At 43.1% G+C, this 20717-nt stretch overlaps 2 protein-coding genes across 3 annotated transcripts in view; one reads left to right on the top strand and one right to left on the bottom strand.

Moving 5' to 3' along the window:
* The window catches only part of LOC133451346 (GTPase IMAP family member 8-like), a 46918-nt gene extending 34316 nt beyond the window's left edge, over positions 1-12602 (top strand). The window contains exons 3-7 of the mRNA XM_061730318.1: positions 1076-1627; positions 7094-7144; positions 9996-10595; positions 10914-11597; positions 11711-12602. Of these exons, the coding sequence (XP_061586302.1) occupies positions 1076-1627; positions 7094-7144; positions 9996-10595; positions 10914-11597; positions 11711-12426 (2603 nt within the window). The 3' untranslated portion in view covers positions 12427-12602. The remainder of the gene's footprint in view (positions 1-1075; positions 1628-7093; positions 7145-9995; positions 10596-10913; positions 11598-11710) is intronic.
* Positions 12603-15246: 2644 nt separating this feature from the next.
* LOC133451347 (dematin-like) overlaps positions 15247-20717 on the bottom strand; it is a 31287-nt gene continuing 25816 nt past the window's right edge. The window contains exon 17 of one of the 2 annotated variants that reach the window (XM_061730319.1): positions 15247-20491. In XM_061730319.1, the coding sequence (XP_061586303.1) occupies positions 20378-20491 (114 nt within the window). In that variant the 3' untranslated portion in view covers positions 15247-20377. The remainder of the gene's footprint in view (positions 20492-20717) is intronic. The other variant, XR_009783161.1, reaches the window with a different exon arrangement.

Below are 20717 nucleotides of genomic sequence, written 5' to 3'. Positions count from 1 at the left end.
CCCTGGGAGGAAACAAAAGATCAAACTAAATTACAAAATCTGAGCCTAACTTCCTAACTTAACAAAAACAGGAGAAAAAGGGGATCAAATTAAATGGCGGTTTACCCTTACTGCTTCGGTATAAAATAAAATACAGGCTACAGCCAGTTACAAAACCACACAGCTAATACAGCTAACTCAAACAAGAACTGCTCACAAGCAGAGAGCAGACTAACGCAGACTAACGCAGACTAACGCAGACTAACGCAGATCACAACTTGAGCACAGAACACAGCGAGGAGGATTGCCACACTGAACAGTAGCAGCCCTCTCATGCTGACTGAGGTGTGCTGCTTTTGAGCTGGACCAGCTGCTTTTGAGGACCAGCAGCTAGGTGTCTTCTCAGTCTGATCTGCCACAGCTGCGGAGGACCAATGGCTGCGGCAGGAGGCGGGACCTGTCAATCTGAACTGTCAGTGGGAAGAAGATGGATCAAAAACAGGAGTGCTCACTCACCCAAAACATACAGAAACAAAACATAAGTACAGTTACACACTAAATCAAAAGCAGTAACGGCTGGGGGCCGTAACAATCCCCCAGAGGAGAAATTCAGTCGTGCAGCAGCCAAAACACACACACACTTTATACAAAAAATTTAAAATAGAAATAACCAATAAGTGGTTGAATAATACAAAGAGCAATATAAAAAGTAGAAAAAGAGTATGTACAAGAGAGAAAAAAATAGTAAACACCAAAAAAATGGATAATATTTACAAAACATTTACAAAAAATTTACAAATATTTTCAAAAAATTGATATAATAATTTCTAGTTCATATGTAATACGGATTTCTATGATAAATCTGTATTAAACTTATGTTTTTTTAATTCAATTCAATTCAATTCAATTTTATTTGGTAAGGAGGGACAGTGCACATCATTATGCATTTTACAAAATAAAAGCAGATGCACCCAAATGTAGCCTATTGGCTAATTCCCATTGGCAGTCCCCCCGGCTAGAATATTAGCCGGGGGATGATTAATACATCCTTTAAGTTGCAGTTTGTGAATTATTGTATTTTGTTCTATAATTTCAGTGTCTGAGCTGAGGGTTGTTCTGCTGGGGAGCAGCTGGAGTCAGAGGAACTCCGTGGAGAACTTCATACTGGACCAGAGCATCTTCAACACCAAATCTCTCAGCTGCACCAGAACCACCAGGCAGTTTAGAAACAAACATGTAACAGTCATCAACACTCCAGACCTGCTGAGTCCTACAGAGGAAACACTGAACCAGTTCCTGAAACACTGTGCAGGAGTCTCTGATCCTGGACCTCATGTGTTCCTGTTGGTCCTACATCCTGAAGACTTCAATGAGGAACACAAAGAGACGCTCTGCAGAATCCTTGAAACTTACAACCATCAATCATTTGATCAATGCCTGATACTGGTGAGAGAGGAGAGCTCCGGCTTCAGAGCAAGCCACATGGAAAATCCAACATTGAGAGAGATGATCAGAAAATGCAGATACAGAAACCTGAAGATGAGGGACATCGACCGTTCAGAGCTGCTAACACGCTTGGGTCAAGTTGCAAAAGAGAACGATGGAGAACATGTGACCTGTGGAGTATTTGAAGAAACAACTTCACCAGGTGAGGACTCGGGACAAAACATATGAACAATGCTGTCACTGCTGCTTTAAGAGATTTTGGGAAGTTCAGAAAGAGTTTTAAGAGCTTAATAAGTACTTGTAACTTGTAAAAGATTTAAACCAGACAATTCTTTAACTTAGTCAGAACTTAAAAACTCAAATATCATTTTCACAGGTCATCCATGGTTTGCTGACATGAATGCTTCCTTCACAAGTCCTGGAATGTCATATATTGTTGTGGTTTTACCAGGGTTTGTACGCATCCAACCATCCATGGCTCTATTGTAGTAGGTCTTCAGTGGTCCATAGACTGTTTTGTCTAAGGGTTGCAAGCGATGGGAGGTGTGAGGTGGCAGAGTGAGCATGACAACACCATTTTCCTTTGCAGTTTTCACAGCCTTCAGTGAAATGTGAGATTCATGATTATCAAGAATCAGCAGAACTGGGTGATCAATAGAGCAGTTTGTGTGACGTATGAAGTGCTCCAGAAAGATGACAAAGGCTTCTTCATTCATCCATCCAGATTGTGTTGCCTGACCTATGGATCCTGCTGGTGATCCCCTGATGAAGTGGTCCTTGAAACGGACACGGGGAAAGATGAACATGGGGGGGGCTGCATTTCCAGCGGCATTTACTGCACAGGCCACAGTGACAAGCTCCCCTCGTTCAGCAGATGTTACAGAACACACTTGCTTCTTCCCCATTTCTGTTACAATCTGCTTGGGTGTCTGCACTGTTGTAACACCAGTTTCATCCATGTTATAGATCATGTGTGGAGGGAAACTGTACCTGAAATAACATTCAAAATTAGTGCTGTTAATCAAAGAAGCTTAAAGCAGTTTGAGGTTGCAGATTTAGTCCGTTTATGTGGTAGGCCTTGTCTATCAATCATAATGTTACCTGTCCATCACTGAAGTGAGGTTATGGAAGAACTCCCCCACATTGTGCCTATTAAAGGCAGTGGCTCTTCCCAGAGAGGTTGCTTCAGGAGTGCGGCATGACAGATGGTGGCACATCCTAAAACTCATGAACCAATCACGTCCTATAAAAGGTTAAAAGTTGATATATATCAGGGGTGCCGAATCCTGGTCCTTGAGAGCCCCTATCCAGCATGTTTTAGATGTTAATCAGACAAGCTAATAGTTTAACTAGAATCAGGTGTGCTGAATTGACCAGGATTGGGTACCCCTGTATGGTTATCTTTTTATTTATCCTTTATTCAACTATTGCAGTTTACGTTGAGATTTACATAGGAATGATGATGGGCATTTCCCTGAAAAAAAATTATTAATATTCCCTATTATTATAAATGTACACTTAGACTAACCTGCTTCTTCGTCTCTCATCCAGCTTGCAGGGACATCAAGGCCATTTCTTCGTGCTAACTCAAATGCCAGTTCACGACATTTCATGGCACTTAGACCGTGAAACATTGCAGCTAGATTTTTTTATATGGTCTGCAAGCTCTGTCTCAATTTCTTCACTGAAGACTTGATTGGCATGTCCTGTTCTCTTATAGCCTGTTATTTTCACCTGTCCTAGTTGTTTCATATCCATGTATCTCTTTAAAGTCATCCTGTCGATCTTCATGTCCCTTGCCACCTGACGAATGGACTTCCAATTCTGTCCCTCTGCCACTGCTCTGTCCAAATCCACAAGAGGAGTTGAAGCCTTGTCTGTCTTCCGTTTATAGTGGCGTGGCATGATGGTTTCTGGTCTAAAATTCAAAATGTCACATCATTTCAGTGATAAAATGTAAGAATGCAATGTACATATTACAGTAACATAATACTTTAATAATAATAATAAGTGGGGGATGTTGAGCCACTGACTGGCTCAACACCCCCCAGGCCTTTTGGCTAAAATGACCCCACCCCTGCCATTTTAACAAACTTGTATCATCCAGCAGTTTAGAGCTAACATCATGCTAAAAGTATAGCCTCATATTATAACTTCCTAATCCACTAATACATATGTGAGATTTGTTCAAACTTGTCTTTTATTGTTCAGACACAAGAATCACGACTCCTTGAACATGAAAAATTCACTTTGAACGGCAAAAAACAGTTTTTTGAACTTAAATATGCTTACCACTTACTGGATCAGCCTCTCTCCATCACAGGGTGAGTACAATGGATGACTCTTCAAACACATGTGGTCACGTGACCAAATTTGTCTATGGTTGTTCATAAACAAGTGGTGGCTTAACCAGTGGCGAAACAACTCAGCACCGGGCCCCGATGCAAGATCATTAAACCGGGCCCTGCCCATCACAACGCAAAACAGACACGCTGTGATTGATGCATCTCACAGCAGATGCATCACCATTCACATGACAACGGGCACTACTGACAGCTTTAACTCTTAACACAACCACAGCGCAGATATGTTTAAAAAAAAAATCCATATCAATAACACAAGCACATTGCAATTTGATGACACGGCAGAACACCACATAAAAACAATCATAGCGCATATAAAGCACATATAACCAACAGCATAACGCACACAGTGCGCCGGTGTGCGACAGAACACCGGCAGTGCCAGCAGCTGAGAATAAACCCACACAGCGCACAGATTTAAATTTGGTGGCACGGCGGCACACCACAGATAAAAACATCATAAACACGCATAAACACAAACAAACTAGTGATACACTATCACTATAACAAATATTAATAATAAAGGTCATTACTTACCATTACAGTTTGACTTCCCGGGCCTTCCGCTGGACAAAGTCATTAATTAATTGCTTAAGATCCAGCTGACTTGCCCTGACATTCTCATTGAGAGCATTGCCAGTCCTGATAAGCGGCCTGTCCCATGGTGCTGCGCAGGTATGTTTTTATTAACTTTCATTTGGAGAAGGACCGCTCGGCAGTTGCCACAGTCACTGGTATAGTTAAAAACAGCAGTAAAGCGGTGCAGACTTGATGATGATGATGATGATGATGATGATGATGATGATGATGATGATGATGATGATGATGATGATGATGATGATGATGATGATGGATTTAACTTTTAACGCACTTTCCATTCAATGAATCTCAAAGTGCTACACTTAGATCATTATTCATTCATACACATCCTCACTGGTGGTGGTAAACTACATTGTAGCCACAGCTGCCCTTCCCCAAAGCGTGCAGCAATGCAGTTGTTCTCAACTACCAACAAGTTGGTGAGCTCTATGATATTTTTAATCTGTGAGATCCTGTCCTTTAAGCAAGCAACTCTCGCCAACTCTTCCTCTACGCAAATATGGGTTACACATGCGCACTACACCATCATCATCCAAGTTAATCTATAAATTTAAATTTCTATTTAAACTAGATATATCTTCATAACCAGCCCATAACATTGATGTAAACACACACACCTAAAAAAAAAAAAAAAAAGTCCAGGGCCCGCACGTCCCCAGGTCCTGCGCGTACGGGCCCCTATGCAGTTGCATTGTCTGCATATATGGTAGTTTCGCCACTGGGCTCAACTTCCCCACAGGCTAAAATCACCCTGTTCTCCCCTACTTGATGGTGCTCCAACTGGGAGGAGTACTGGATAGTGCTCCAACTGGGAGGAGTACTGGATAGTGCTCCAACTGGGAGGAGTACTGGATAGTGCTCCAACTGGGAGGAGTACTGGATAGTGCTCCAACTGGGAGGAGTACTGGATAGTGCTCCAACTGGGAGGAGTACTGGATAGTGCTCCAACTGGGGACTCCATTGTTCTACTGGGAGGAGTACTGGATAGTGCTCCAACTGGGAGGAGTACTGGATAGTGCTCCAACTGGGGACTCCATGGTTCTACTGGGAGGAGTACTGGATAGTGCTCCAACTGGGAGGAGTACTGGATAGTGCTCCAACTGGGAGGAGTACTGGATAGTGCTCCAACTGGGGACTCCATTGTTCTACTGGGAGGAGTACTGGATAGTGCTCCAACTGGGAGGAGTACTGGATAGTGCTCCAACTGGGGACTCCATGGTTCTACTGGGAGGAGTACTGGATAGTGCTCCAACTGGGAGGAGTACTGGATAGTGCTCCAACTGGGGACTCCATGGTTCTACTGGGAGGAGTACTGGATAGTGCTCCAACTGGGGACTCCATTGTTCTACTGGGAGGAGTACTGGATAGTGCTCCAACTGGGGACTCAATGGTTCTACTGGGAGGAGTACTGGATAGTGCTCCAACTGGGGACTCCATTGTTCTACTGGGAGGAGTACTGGATAGTGCTCCAACTGGGGACTCCATGGTTCTACTGGGAGGAGTACTGGATAGTGCTCCAACTGGGGACTCCATAGTTCTACTGGGAGGAGTACTTGATAGTGCTCCAACTGGGGACTCCATTGTTCTACTGGGGGACTTCAACGCTCACGTGGGTAATGACAGTGATACCTGGAGAGGCGTGATTGGGAGGAACGGCCTCCCCGATCTGAACCCGAGTGGTGTTTTGTTGTTGGACTTCTGTGCTAGTCACAGTTTGTCCATAACGAACACCATGTTCAGGCATAAGGGTGTCCATCAGTGCACGTGGCACCAGGACACCCTAGGCCGGAGGTCAATGATCGACTTTGTTGTCGTTTCATCTGACCTCCGGCCGTATGTCTTGGACACTCGGGTGAAGAGAGAGGCTGAGCTGTCAACTGATCACCACCTGGTGGTGAGTTGGATGCGCTGGCGGAGGAGGAGGTTGGACAGACCGGGCAGACCCAAACGGATTGTGAGGGTCTGTTGGGAACGTCTGGCTGAGCCCTCTGTCAGGGACATCTTCAACTCCCACCTCTGAGAGAACTTCTCTCTGTCAGGGACATCTTCAACTCCCACCTCCGGGAGAGCTTCTCTCAGGTCCCGGGGGAGGCGGGGGACATTGCGTCCGAGTGGACCATGTTCTCTGCCTCCATTGTCAACGCGGCGGCTCGAAGCTGTGGACGCAAGGTCTCCGGTGCCTGTCGTGGCGGCAATCCTAGAACCCGGTGGTGGACACCGGAAGTACAGGATGCCGTCGGGGGGGCCATGGAGGAAGACTTTCGGTCGGCCTCGAGGAAATTCTGGAGGACCGTTCGGCGCCTTAGAAGGGGGAAGCAGTACTCTGCCGGCACCATTTATGGTGCTGGTGGGGAGCTGTTGACCTCGACTGGGGACATCGTCGGACGGTGGAAGGAATACTTCGAGGATCTCCTTAACCCGACTGACATGCCTTCCACTGAGGAAGCAGAGAGTGGGGACTCTGGGACGTGCTCATCAGAGAAGGCTCTTCAGGGCTTTAGAACGTTTTAGGGGCTTGAGAACGTTTTAGGGGTCTAAAGCCCTCTAAAATTGGTATAATGACATCCCTTTTGTAGCATCTCCTCTCTGTTTTAACAACCGTCTGTAAAGTTTTTATGTAATCTATCATCTCTACAAACATTTACAGATTCACCCACAGGTGACTGATCTCGTGGATTCATTGCTTTATCTTTGTGTCTCTTCAGGAGGACGTCCTTGGAAACGTTGCAGCAGCCTCGAGATCTTACCTCCTTACAGTAAGTTTCTCTGTAACCAGGCACGATATCATCACAACGACTCAAGAAACAGTTGAAAAAACGCGGCTGGAACCGCATTTCCAGCTGGCAAGAAAGGCCTGGCGATAAATTTGATATTTAATGGTTTGCATTAATGGGCGTGGCCTAACGGCTCAACAGCGCCCCCTAGAAAACTTTGTTCCTCAAGCCCCACAATACGGTTTGACGTACATGCACGAAAATCGGTACACACCTGTATCATGTCACAACTTAAAGAAAAGTTTCTGTGGAAAAATAAAACTCCAAGCATTAGTTTAAAGACATTGCAAAAATCCAAAGAATATGGAGGTTTAGAGTTACCTAATTTTCATTATTACTTCATAGCCAATAAATTACAGTATATTGTAAAATGGTCAAAAGATCATCCTTTAGATAGTCAATGGCTGGACTCAGAGCAAGTGTTTTGTAATGAACTAGAAATCTCAGAGTTACCATTTATTAGTCAAAGTATCAAACATCATCAATGTTTCAAAGCATTAATATTAGCACAACTTTATCAGCTTGGTGGGAATTTCTTAAAATAGCTAAAATTTCACTTTTTCCATGTGACCGTACACCCATATGGAACAACCCAGACATCCTGAAAAATGATAAAAAGATGGTTAACTTCGTTCAATGGAGAGATCAAGGAATACGGTACTTACAGCACGTAATTGTAGGAGGACAGTTTGTACCTTTCAATACACTTATTGTTCAATACAGAGTTAGCAGGAATACATTTTTAGAGTATCAACAACTTAAGGCAATAATAAATAAAACATACAAAATTAGCCAATTAGATTTACAACTTCCCGCTAAGATAATAGATTTATTGAATCTAAGCACTTTAAAGTTGTTATCAAAACTCTACAGGTTAGTGTCTAAACTGGACGATTCAGTCTCTCTTCCGATTTCCAAGTGGGAGGCGGATCTCTCTCTGAATACCGACCAGCTTTCTTGGTCACAAATATGCTTAAATACGTTTACTATGACTAAAAACCCAAACCTACAACTTATACAGTACAAAGTTCTTCATAGAATACATTATACTGGACAAAGGATGTTCCAGATGGGCTTTGTCACCTCTAATATCTGTTCACAGTGCACAGAGAACACTCCTGATAATTATATGCATGCTTTATGGTTCTGTACACCGGTACAGAGGTTCTGGAAGGAGATTTGTGAGGATTTATCCACATGGATCAACCACAGAATCCCAGTGTGCCCCACGGTATGTATATTAGGTCACCTGGGAGACATTCAAATAGAACCTAATTGGACACACCGGGTTCTCACTGCCTTATGTATCGCAAAGAAAACCATTCTAGTAAATTGGAAACAAAAATCCAGTTTATGTATCAACCATTTTAGGAACCTTTTATCAGATCATATTAGTAGTGAGATAATGTCTGCCTCCACTGAACAACATTCGGCTGAATTGCACTCTCTCTGGTCCCCGATTTTTGGCTTCGTTACCTAGTGGGGGCAGGGGGGGTGGTGATCTCGTAGCCCTTGGGGTTGGGGGTCGGCTTGGGGGGTCTGGGGCGCGGGCCTCTGGTGGCCCCTGGGGGGCGGTGGGGGGGCCGCGGGGCCCTGTCCCTGGCCGGTGGGGGCCTTGGGGGCCTATGAGGGGGGTTGCCTCCTGGCGGTGGGGGGGGGTGGCTGGGGGGGCTCGGGCGGGGGGTGGTGGCTTGGGCATCTCCGGGTCTCCCGGGGGGGGCTGGGCCGTGGACGGAGGGCCGGCCCCCGTCTACTGGATGGCCGGTGGGGGGGCGCGGGTGTCTTATCAGGGCCGGCTTGTGTCTGTGTCGGTGAGAATGCGGTGTGGAAGGGTCCTGCCATGGAGGATTTGAGCCTCCATTGGCAGGACATCAAAACTTAATAATTTATCAATATTATATTATACAAAGATGGTTATTATTATTATTATTATTATTATTATTATTATTATTATTATTATTATTATTATTATTATTATTATTATTATGTATAGTATATCTCTCCCCCTCCCCCACTATAGATACACTTCAGGTAGAGCTTTGTTTGGTTTATTACACACACACACACACACACACACACACACACACACACACACACACACACACACACACACACACACACACACACACACACACACATATAGCCACTCAGTCACATACATATACACAAACATACACAGCCACACACACATACACACACACACACACACACACACACACACACACACACGCATGATCATATACATACACACACGCATAGACATACACACTGGCTTGTTCACCTGCATGCTTGCTCTGTAGTTTTTGGAGTTAGGTAGCGGTAGCGATAGCTTAGCTCAGACTGCGATCAGATCTCAAGATTTGGGTCGATTGCTGTTCGTGTGTTGGTCGGCTCCGTGCCGGTTTCGTGCTTTGTTTGTGGTTTTTTGTTGCAGATTTCCAGTGCTTGACGTGTGTCTCCGTGTGTTCCTGCTTCCTGGATTGGCAGTGGATGTCGTCACCCCCCCCTATCCACCCCCCCCCCCCCCCCCCCCGCCCAAAAAAAAAAAAAAAAGAAAAAAACATTGGGTTTGTATGTGTATATTTATGTATGTGTACGCATATGTATGCATATATATATGTATATATATTAAATATAGTAATAATGCACATATATATACCTTTGGTTTCTACCATCACGGTATCAATCATTAATATGTGTGCAGACAAGGTAAAGAAAAAAAAAAAAAAAGTCTCTGGTGCCATGGCCCAAACCCAACAGGAAGTGGGCCAGGGCGCGAGGGCCCGTTCATCGCTGCTTGAAGCTTTAATTTTATTTTGTTCTATAATTTCAGTGTCTGAGCTGAGGGTTGTTCTGCTGGGGAGCAGCTGGAGTCAGAGGAACTCCGTGGAGAACTTCATACTGGACCAGAGCATCTTCAACACCAAATCTCTCAGCTGCACCAGAACCTCCCGCCAGTTTAGAAACAAACATGTAACAGTCATCAACCCTCCAGACCTGCTGAGTCCTACAGAGGAAACACTGAACCAGTTCCTGAAACACTGTGCAGGAGTCTCTGATCCTGGACCTCATGTGTTCCTGTTGGTCCTACATCCTGAAGACTTCAATGAGGAACACAAAGAGACGCTCTGCAGAATCCTTGAAACTTACAACCATCAATCATTTGATCAATGCCTGATACTGGTGAGAGAGGAGAGCTCCGGCTTCAGAGCAAGCCACATGGAAAATCCAACATTGAGAGAAATTATCAGAAAATGCAGATACAGAAACCTGAAGATGAGGGACATCGACCGTTCAGAGCTGCTAACACGCTTGGGTCAAGTTCTAAAAGAGAACGATGGAGAACATGTGACCTGTGGAGTATTTGAAGAAACAACTTCACCAGGTGAGGACTCGGGACAAAACAACTGGACAGATCAACTCAAAGGTGTTGGTAAGTCCAGAAAGACTTTTGACAAGTAAAATATTGAAAATTTTGTTCAAATAGATCCTTAATTCATTGAGTTAAAACAAGTAAAACAGTCTGACATTTTTCACAGGTAGAGGAATGTTGAATCCAATGTCACTATTTTGGAAAAACTCTCCATCTAAACATAAGTAAATTCAATCTCAAGTTAATTAAGAAGTAAAAAAGAGGTTGTGGAAAATCCAGACTTCATTCTTTTATTGTTAATATGTTTTTTTGCTTAAATGTGGAACACAAGCAAATACACACCACGATCTTAATCCATAACTGCATCTCTTTGTGTAGCAAACAAACAAACCTCCATGACTGAAGAGCAACAAGTTAAACCAGTTTTAAACCTGGTTCTGTTTGGGAGACAAGGAGCAGGGAAAACCTCGGCAGCCAAGGCCATTTTAGGTCGGAGAGACGTTCGTTCAGTCTCCAACTCACCGGTGTGTGTCCAGAATCGAGGAGAGGTGTGTGGACGTCGGGTTTCCCTGGTGGAGCTGCCGGCCCTGAGTGGAAAACCTTCAGAGGAAGTGATGGAGGAATCATTCAAGTGTGTCTCCCTGTGTGAACCTGAGGGCGTCCACGCCTTCGTCCTGGTCCTACCTGTGGATCCACTCACCGATGAGGACAAGAGGGAGCTGCAGACCATCCAGAACACGTTCAGGTCTCGGGTCAACGACTTCACCATGATTCTGTTCACCGTGGACTCAGATCCCACCCATCCAGGTGTTGTTAACTTTGTGGAAAAGAGCAAAGACATCCAGGAGCTTCGTCAGAGCTGTGGAGGGAGATCTCTCATCTTCAACATTAAGAGTAAGCAGCAGGTCCCAGAGCTGCTGGACGCTGTTGAAAAGATGAACAAACTCACAAACGTCTGCAGTTACTCAGCAGACACATTCATGAAGGCCCAAATAGAAAGAGTCGAGAGAGACAACACTGCACTGAGAGCTGAAGTAAAGAAGCTGAAAGAAGCACAGATGTGTAAGTAACGCTCACGGTAAACTCTCATCTCTCACTGCTCAGAAACACCTGGAACCATAAGATAGAAACTGTTGACATTTCAAGCTAATATGTACTTTTTTATGATGTTGCAGATGATGAAGAGCAGCAGATCCCAGACTGTCTCAGGATCGTTCTGATTGGGACGACCGGCCGTGGAAAAAGCTCCTCAGGAAACACCATTTTAGGAAGAAAAGCATTTAAAGCTGAAGCAAACCCAACTTCAGTCACCAAACGCTGTCAGAAAGAAGTGGGTGAAGTGGACGGTCGTGCTGTTGCTGTGGTCGACACTCCCGGTCTGTTTGACTCGACTCTGTCACATGACGAGGTCAACGAGGAAATGGTGAAGTGCATCAGTCTTCTGTCTCCAGGACCCCACGTCTTCCTGGTGGTGGTGCCGATCGGCAGATTCACCTACGATGAGAAAGAGACACTCAAACTCATCAGGGAAGCTTTTGGGAAGAATTCAGAACACTTCACCATCATCCTTTTTACAGGAGGTGACGATTTAGAACTTGAAGAAAAATCTGTTGAAGATTTCATCAGAGAGTGCGATGACTCGTTTCAGAAGCTGATCCATGACTGTGGAGGAAAGTTCCACGTGTTCAATAACTACGATAAAAACAATCGTGAACAAGTCAGAGATCTGATAAGAAAGATTGATGAAATGTTGAAGAGAAACAGAGGAAACTGCTACACCAATGAGATGCTGCAAGAAGCTGTAGCAGCGATGAAGAAGGAGATGGAGAGAATCCTGCAGGAGAAGGTGGAAAAAAAGGAGAGAAAAGGAGGAACTCAAACAAAAACTTGAAGAAGAAATGCAAGAAATGAAAAGAAAAACGGAAGAAGAGAGAAAAACTACTACAGCATACCGAGCTGAAACTCAAGGAAATGAAGGAAAATACAAAGAAAGAGCTTGAAGAGAAAAAGAGGGAACAGGAAAAGAGTCTAAAGTGAGAAAATCAAGCTACGCTCGTCAGAATGAAAAACAGAAAGGAGTTTTAATTTACGTAGATATTTCTGTATAACCAGACACGGCTTTGTGGCCAGGAAGCTACGATTAAGGAATTAGAAGCTGAAGATGAAAGGGCTATATATATATATATATATATATATATATATATATATATATATATATATATATATATATATATATATACTACATCTCTTCTGTAATGTACAATTTTTTAGTGACAATGTGACACTTTTTGATACTTTGGTCTTGATGTTTTATATGTTCATATGTTTTATTCTAGTTTTATTCTAGTTTTATTCTAGTTTTATTCTAGTTTTTTTCTGGTTTTATTCTTGTTTTATTCTTGTTTTATTCTAGTTTTATTCTGGTTTTATTCTGGTTTTATTCTGGTTTTATTCTAGTTTTATTCAGGTTTTCAAGTGAAAATTTACTTGAAACAGGTGAAAATTATTGTTTTTTCCAGTGATGAGTCTTGTTTTAAGTGTAATGAGATTTTTTGACTAAAAATGAGACATTTTAACTAGAAATAAGTTAATAAATGCAACTTGATACTGTGTATTGTATTATATTCAGTGTGAAGATGTATTTTTTTTAGACAAATACACGTAAACATTATCAACTTGGTAACAGAATTCCAAAAAAAGGAAAGTGCATCACATGAAAAAAACATATGAAAAAATGTTCCTTCTTGTTTCTTACAACGCCAGCAGAGAAATTACATCTCACGTTCATTTTATGCAATTTCTCCGGCGTATAATAAAAACTGTGTATCATCTTAAATATAGCAAGTTTATGCCGTAGATTGTAAGAACATTTATGAATTTGCCTACAAATATAAGAAAGTTTGGGTTTTAATCGGTGGTATCGGATTCGTCACCAGTTTCCAAAATCTGTGGTTTTGGTAAAACTAGGACTTTTATTGCCCCGAGTCCAGTGTGACAATTTCAAGTACCTGCAGTTAAAGTTGGAGGTTTTCCTGTAAGACTTATCAGTTAATTTCTATAAATGTATATTTAGGGCCCGAGCACTGACAGTGTTAGGGCCCTACTGTATCTGTAGGAGTTCTCCTTGTTTTTACTTTTCTTCTGGCGAGATGAAATGAGGGTCTTTTTCCCCCTAAATGTGCCCCAAAAGTCATCAAATTCTGCACCAAGCCAGGCCTGGTGATAAATGTGATATTTAATGGTTTGCTTTAATGGGCGTGGCCTAACGGCTCAACAGCGCCCCCTAGAAAACTTTGTGCCTCAAGCCCCACAATACGGTTTGACGTACATGCACGAAAATCGGTACACACCTGTATCATGTCACAACTTAAAGAAAAGTCTCTTGGGGGCATGGCCCAAACCCAACAGGAAGTCGGCCATTTTCAATTATTATTATTATTCTGCACGCTTTATTCGTCCGTTAGTGCGGCCCGAACCGGAACGTGTACCCATGCATGTCGGACATCGTTAGATGCGTCTCCATCGTGCCTCGAAGGGTGTTACTTTTCTCAGTCAAAAGTGTTACCGTGGCAACGCTAGATGCCAAAAAGCAAAAAAAAAGGGGGAAATTCTGACACTTATTGCTCGGCCGAACTTTATCGTAGAGACATCGTTCAAACTTACAAACACTCGGCCCGATTGGCACTAACGGACCGTACAACCTCATTATGCTAATTATTATGGTTTTTGCGATATTTAACTTTCAATTTAAAAATAAATTCCATTTTATTTTGGACGCTTGTTGCTAGGCAACGGTTTATCGTACAGACATCATTACAACATTGACAAACCCAGGACGCGTTGTACTACAACATATTTTAGTCTCATCATGCTAGCTATTACGGTTTTTGAGATATTCAACTATTCTCATTTTGATGCGAAAAATATGATATTTAATGGTTTGTATTAATGGGCGTGGCCTAACGGCTCAACAGCGCCCCCTAGAAAACTTTGTGCCTCAAGCCCCACGATACAGTTTGACATAAATGCACGAAAATCGGTACACACCTGTATCATGGCACAACTTAAAGAAAAGTCTCTTGGCGCCATGGCCGAAACCAAACAGGATGTCAGAGATTTTGAATTAATCGTGTCATTTTGGGGCAATTTATGCCATTCCTTCGGCAGTTAATACGGCCCGAACCGTCACGTGCACCCAGGTGTGTTATACATCAAAATGTGCGTCTCCATCCTGCAACAACACGCATTACTTTTCTCTTTCAAAAGTGTTACCGTGGCGACGCTAGACGCCAACAAGCGCGCCCCCCTTCATCTGATCCATATTTGATAGTTTCTACTTTCTGCCATAACTTTTGAATGGTATAATATAAAGAGTCATGGTGGTGTCATCGGACTCGGTTTAGAGTCCTTGAACATAATTGGTGCAAATTAGCCCTGCCCCTTCTTCTGATTGGTCGATATTGGTGGTGTCATCAGACTCGGTTATTGGTGAAAATTGCTTGCGGGAGGTTCCGTTCATCGCAAGTGTATTTATGCTAGGAATGTATGACTGTATGTATTTATGTCTTAGATATTATCATTTATGTAATATGTTATGTTATTGTTATATTATTTTATATTAGTGGTCAACAAATAAACAAATAAACAATTAAACAGGGTTAAAGATTAACTGTTTCTGTGAGAACGGAACAAAAAACGAGAAGAAAATCCATAAAGTGAATAGAAATGTTTTTATTGTAACTCCTGGCTCTTCTTCTCCATTCATCTGTTACAGCAACAACAATCCAGCAGAAAAACATAAAAACTGATGTTAGAGGTTCAAGAACAACAGGAAACTTCAACCAGTAGAGCAGCTCCCCCTGCTGGCGGGAGGACGGAACTACACAGCAAAATAACGCCAGATAAAAACACAGATCTGTTCCACTTCAACTCATTCATTCAAATCAATTTAATACGGCATTAATGCCGATTCTTCCTTCAACAACTAACTTCCAGTACAAGTTAGTTGTACAGAAGTACAATTTTGAGAAAAAAGTTGGAATGTCGAGAAAAAAGTTGAATTGTGGAGATTAATGTTGAAGTACAATTTTGACGATTCTTCGAATAATTGGAGTAATTCGATTACAAAAAATGGAGGAATGTTCTCTGGCTCCAGGAATCATTTAGTTTTCCAGCTCAAATCTGTTATTTCTCCCGGACTATGTTTAATGCGTCAACGCACTGACGCCGCGCACGGAAAGAAGAAGAGACGGATATGTTTGATTTTTACTAAAAGAAAAGGCAGAAAATGTGAAAAGTGTGGCAGCATTTCCAGCTGGAGGATTTTTAGTGCCAAAATTAAATAAATAAATACATCATTAATTCATTAAAATGGGAATTAAATATATCATTCATTCATTAAATGTGTCATTAATTAATTAAAATTGGAATGAAATATGTAATTAATGAATTAAAATACAATTCATTTTAAGTAAAAAAATATATTCAATTATTTCAATATTTAATTAATTAATGACACATTTAATTAATTATTTCGTCGCGTGTGAATCATGAAATGTCAACTGTCAGTTTCACTCGTCAAAATGAAATAATGAATTAAATACTGAAATAATTAAATATATTTTTTACCTAAAAAAAAACTATTTTCACCTGTTTCAGGTAAATTTTCACTTAAAATAAGTAGAAAAATCTGACAGTGGGACAAGATTTTTTTGCTTGTAATAAGAAGATAAATCTTGTTCCACTGGCAAATCCGTTTTAAGTGTAATGAGATTTTTTTGACTAAAAATGAGACATTTTAACTAGAAAAAGGACAAATATTCCTGGTAAGATTGTACTGAAGGGTCACTGGAGTTTGGTGGAAATGTTTAATAAAATTACACTTTCTGCAAACAAACCAGAATAAATGTTCCTTTAATCTCATGTAAAAGCAGTTTGACCGTCTCATTGGTCGAAGTTTCCTGTTGTGTTAAAATAATCAAACTAAAACAGAATAAAACACATCAAAAACGTAAAAAATACAAACATGAAACAATCTTTTGTGTCTTAAATCCCAGCAAGTTTCTAACTAAAGAACCAATCAGATCAAAGCGGGACTCTTCTCAACAAAAGAAAAACTCTTAGTAAAGTGACCAATGCTTATTATTCACCAACTTTCCTCCAATGTTTATTATCCACCAACTTTCCTCCAATGCTTATTATTCACCAACTTTCCTCCAGCTTCATCTCCAGGCTTTTATTTTGGTAGTCCAGGGACCAGGAAGTGGAGTGGTGAGTTAAAGCTCAGGTGAACGGCTGAACTCGGGATTAAAGGTGATTAAAGGTTCAGGACTGAAAAGTCAGGCAGTTAAACCTCGTCCAAATAAAGATTTAGTGTAATTAAATGTAACAGTAACAGTTCTAGCAGTTACTTTATCATTTAACTGATTTAAATTTATAGCTGGGAGGGAATTCATGGAAATCCTGCACTTGGTGACCAGTTTTTGATATTTGGCATGTTAGTTATGGACATAAGGTTTTCAAAAACCACAGCAAACAAATGGTGATTTAATCTTTATGATTTTGACATCGTGCTGGTGTCACCAGTAAACCCGGTCCAGCCGACGCCGGAGACGCTGGGAGGATCTAAAGGTGCGAGTTACTGTGGTTTAGCTGTTAGCAGCTGGTGGATTACTGGCAATTAACTGACAATTCACTGACAATTAACTGACAATTCACTGCCATGTTGGTACTGAAGAGTTCATGACGGAAAACATCCAGCCGTTTCCCATCATTCCTCTGTGGTTTCAAACTCAGCAACGTCCTTTTCTTCTTTATACTTGTGCTCGTCTGAGTTGTAGACTCTGAAACTTCTCTACGAGGTTAAAAATAGCTGCACATTATTTGGTCACAAAGCAACGCAAGCCGATTTCCGACATCTCCAAACATCTCCAACGTTGGAAACGGTCACCAAACATCTCCAACGTTGGAACCAAACGTCTCCAACGTTGGAACCAAACATCTCCAACGTTGGAACCAAACGTCTCCAACGTTGGAACCAAACATCTCCAACGTTGGAACCAAACATCTCCAACGTTGGAACCAAACGTCTCCAACGTTGGAACCAAACGTCTCTAACGTTGGAAACGGTCACCAAACATCTCCAACGTTGGAACCAAACTTCTCCAACGTTGGAATCAAACATCTCCAACGTTGGAAACGGTCACCAAACGTCTCCAACGTTGGAACCAAACATCTCCAACGTTGGAACTAAACATCTCCAACGTTGGAACCAAATGTCTCCAACGTTGGAACCAAACGTCTCCAACGTATGAACCAAACGTCTCCAACGTTGGAACCAAACGTCTCCAACGTATGAACCAAACGTCTCCAACGTTGGAACCAAACGTCTCCAACGTTGGAACCAAACGTCTCCAACGTATGAACCAAACGTCTCCAACGTTGGAACCAAACGTCTCCAACGTTGGAACCAAACATCTCCAACGTTGGAACTAAACATCTCCAACGTTGGAACCAAATGTCTCCAACGTTGGAACCAAACGTCTCCAACGTTGGAACCAAACGTCTCCAACGTTGGAACCAAATGTCTCCAACGTTGGAACGGTCACCAAACGTCTCCAACGTTGGAACCAAACATCTCCAACGTTGGAACCAAATGTCTCCAATGTTGGAACCAAATATCTCCAACGTTGGAACCAAACATCTCCAACGGTGGAACCAAACGTCTCCAACGTTGGAAACGGTCACCAAACGTCTCCAACGTTGGAACCAAACGTCTCCAACGTTGGAACCAAACGTCTGCAACGTTGGAACCAAACGTCTCCAACGTTGGAACCAAACGTGTCCAACGTTGGAACCAAACATCTCCAACGTTGGAACCAAACATCTCCAACGTTGGAAACGGTCACCAAACGTCTCCAACGTTGGAACCAAACGTCTCCAACGTTGGAACCAAACGTCTTCAACGTTGGAACCAAATGTCTCCAACGTTGGAACGGTCACCAAACGTCTCCAACGTTGGAACCAAACATCTCCAACGTTGGAACCAAATGTCTCCAATGTTGGAACCAAATATCTCCAACGTTGGAACCAAACATCTCCAACGGTGGAACCAAACGTCTCCAACGTTGGAAACGGTCACCAAACGTCTCCAACGTTGGAACCAAACGTCTCCAACGTTGGAACCAAACGTCTGCAACGTTGGAACCAAACGTCTCCAACGTTGGAACCAAACGTGTCCAACGTTGGAACCAAACATCTCCAACGTTGGAACCAAACATCTCCAACGTTGGAAACGGTCACCAAACGTCTCCAACGTTGGAACCAAACGTCTCCAACGTTGGAACCAAACGTCTCCAACGTTGGAAACGGTCACCAAACGTCTCCAACGTTGGAACCAAACATCTCCAACGTTGGAACCAAACATCTCCAACGTTGGAACGGTCACCAAACATCTCCAACGTTGGAACCAAATGTCTCCAACGTTGGAACCAAACGTCTCCAACGTTGGTACCAAACATCTCCAACGTTGGTACCAAACATCTCCAACGTTGGTACCAAACATCTTCAACGTTGGAACGGTCACCAAACATCTCCAACGTTGATACCAAACGTCTCCAACGTTGGTACCAAACATCTCCAACGTTGGTACCAAACATCTCCAACGTTGGAACGGTCACCAAACATCTCCAATGTTGGAACCAAACGTCTCCAACGTTGGAACCAAACGTCTCCAACGTTGGAACCAAACGTCTCCAACGTTGGAACCAAACGTCTCCATCGTTGGTACCAAACATCTCCAACGTTGGAACGGTCACCAAACATCTCCAACGTTGGAACCAAACATCTCCAACGTTGGAACGGTCACCAAACATCTCCAACGTTGGAACCAAACGTCTCCAAGGTCCACAATAAACGTCTCCAGCATGGAAGGAGATGTTGAACGGACGGCGTTCATGTCCTACTTTGTAGGTCATGTTGTCCTTCACCGGAGGACCTGAAGGTCCTGGAGGACCTGGAGGTCCTGGAGGTCCTGGAGGTGCGTGAAGACTGCGTTTATCGTCACTATTCTACACTGCAAACATCTCACAGGTGAGTTTCTACACTGCAAACATCTCACAGGTGAGTTTCTACACTGCAAACATCTCACAGGTGAGTTTCTACACTGCAAACATCTCAAAAGTGCGTTTGGGTGAGTTTGTGTCGCCGAATAGGCTTTTATTAAACTGCAGAGAAAAACAGGAGAAACAGTTTGATGGCAGAACCGAGGAGGAACCGGGTTCTGGTGGGACTGAGATGTTTGAATCTTCATTAGTTTAAGGACCAGGTTGTGTGGAGCAGATCTGAACCTGAACCTGGATCTGGATCTGGATCCAGAACCAGGTCTAGAGTGGACCAGATCTGAGCCCCTGGGGGGTGAAACCAGAACCAGGAAGCCCTCCATCAGATCATCTCCACACGTTTATCCTGCAGGGCTGCAATCAAACTCATCCTTGTTTTTCTCCTCAGTTCTGTGGAGGACACGCCTCCACTATGACATCATAGCTGGCAGAGCCAATGAGAAGGTTCTGGGACCTTGTAGATCCAGGATCCTCCAGGATCCTCAGAAACCCCTGAGATCCAACAGGAACGTTTCTTTTCTGCTGGTTCTCTAGTTCCGAGTTCGTGGAGATGAAGATTCCTGCAGTTTCTGGACGTTGAACCAGACGATGGAAACGTGTGACGAGTGGGAAGATGGTGGAGGAGTCTGCAGCCCGCCGGCCACTCCAGCGGGGGATTGTGGGTAATGTGGTCGCAGCAGGGGATTGTGGGTTGTCGTGGTTGTCGTGGTTGCCGCGGCGACGTCAGAAGAGACAGACCTTCTTCTTCAGGTTGTTCTTCTTCCACAGAGAGAGACGGTCAAAGTCCTCGGAGGACATTCCAAAAACTCTGAAGAATTCCTCCTGGGAGAGATGTTTCTGAGAGGTGGAGGGAGGGATGGATGGAGAGTGAAAGAATAATTTTAAACAGTCTCCTGGAACTCATTGATGACATTGATCATTGGTCAAGTTGATCCAGACCTGCAGGTCTGGATCTGCAGGTCCTCTACAGACCACTAGGGTCCAGATCCAGACCTGCAGGTCCTCTACAGACCACTAGGGTCCAGATCCAGACCTGCAGGTCCTCTACAGACCACTAGGGTCC

The sequence above is a fragment of the Cololabis saira genome, chromosome 9, assembly GCF_033807715.1.
Source record: "Cololabis saira isolate AMF1-May2022 chromosome 9, fColSai1.1, whole genome shotgun sequence".
NCBI classification, from domain to species: domain Eukaryota; kingdom Metazoa; phylum Chordata; class Actinopteri; order Beloniformes; family Belonidae; genus Cololabis; species Cololabis saira.
Note: the sequence above shows the minus strand (reverse complement) of the source record. Positions and strands in the feature narration are given on the sequence as shown.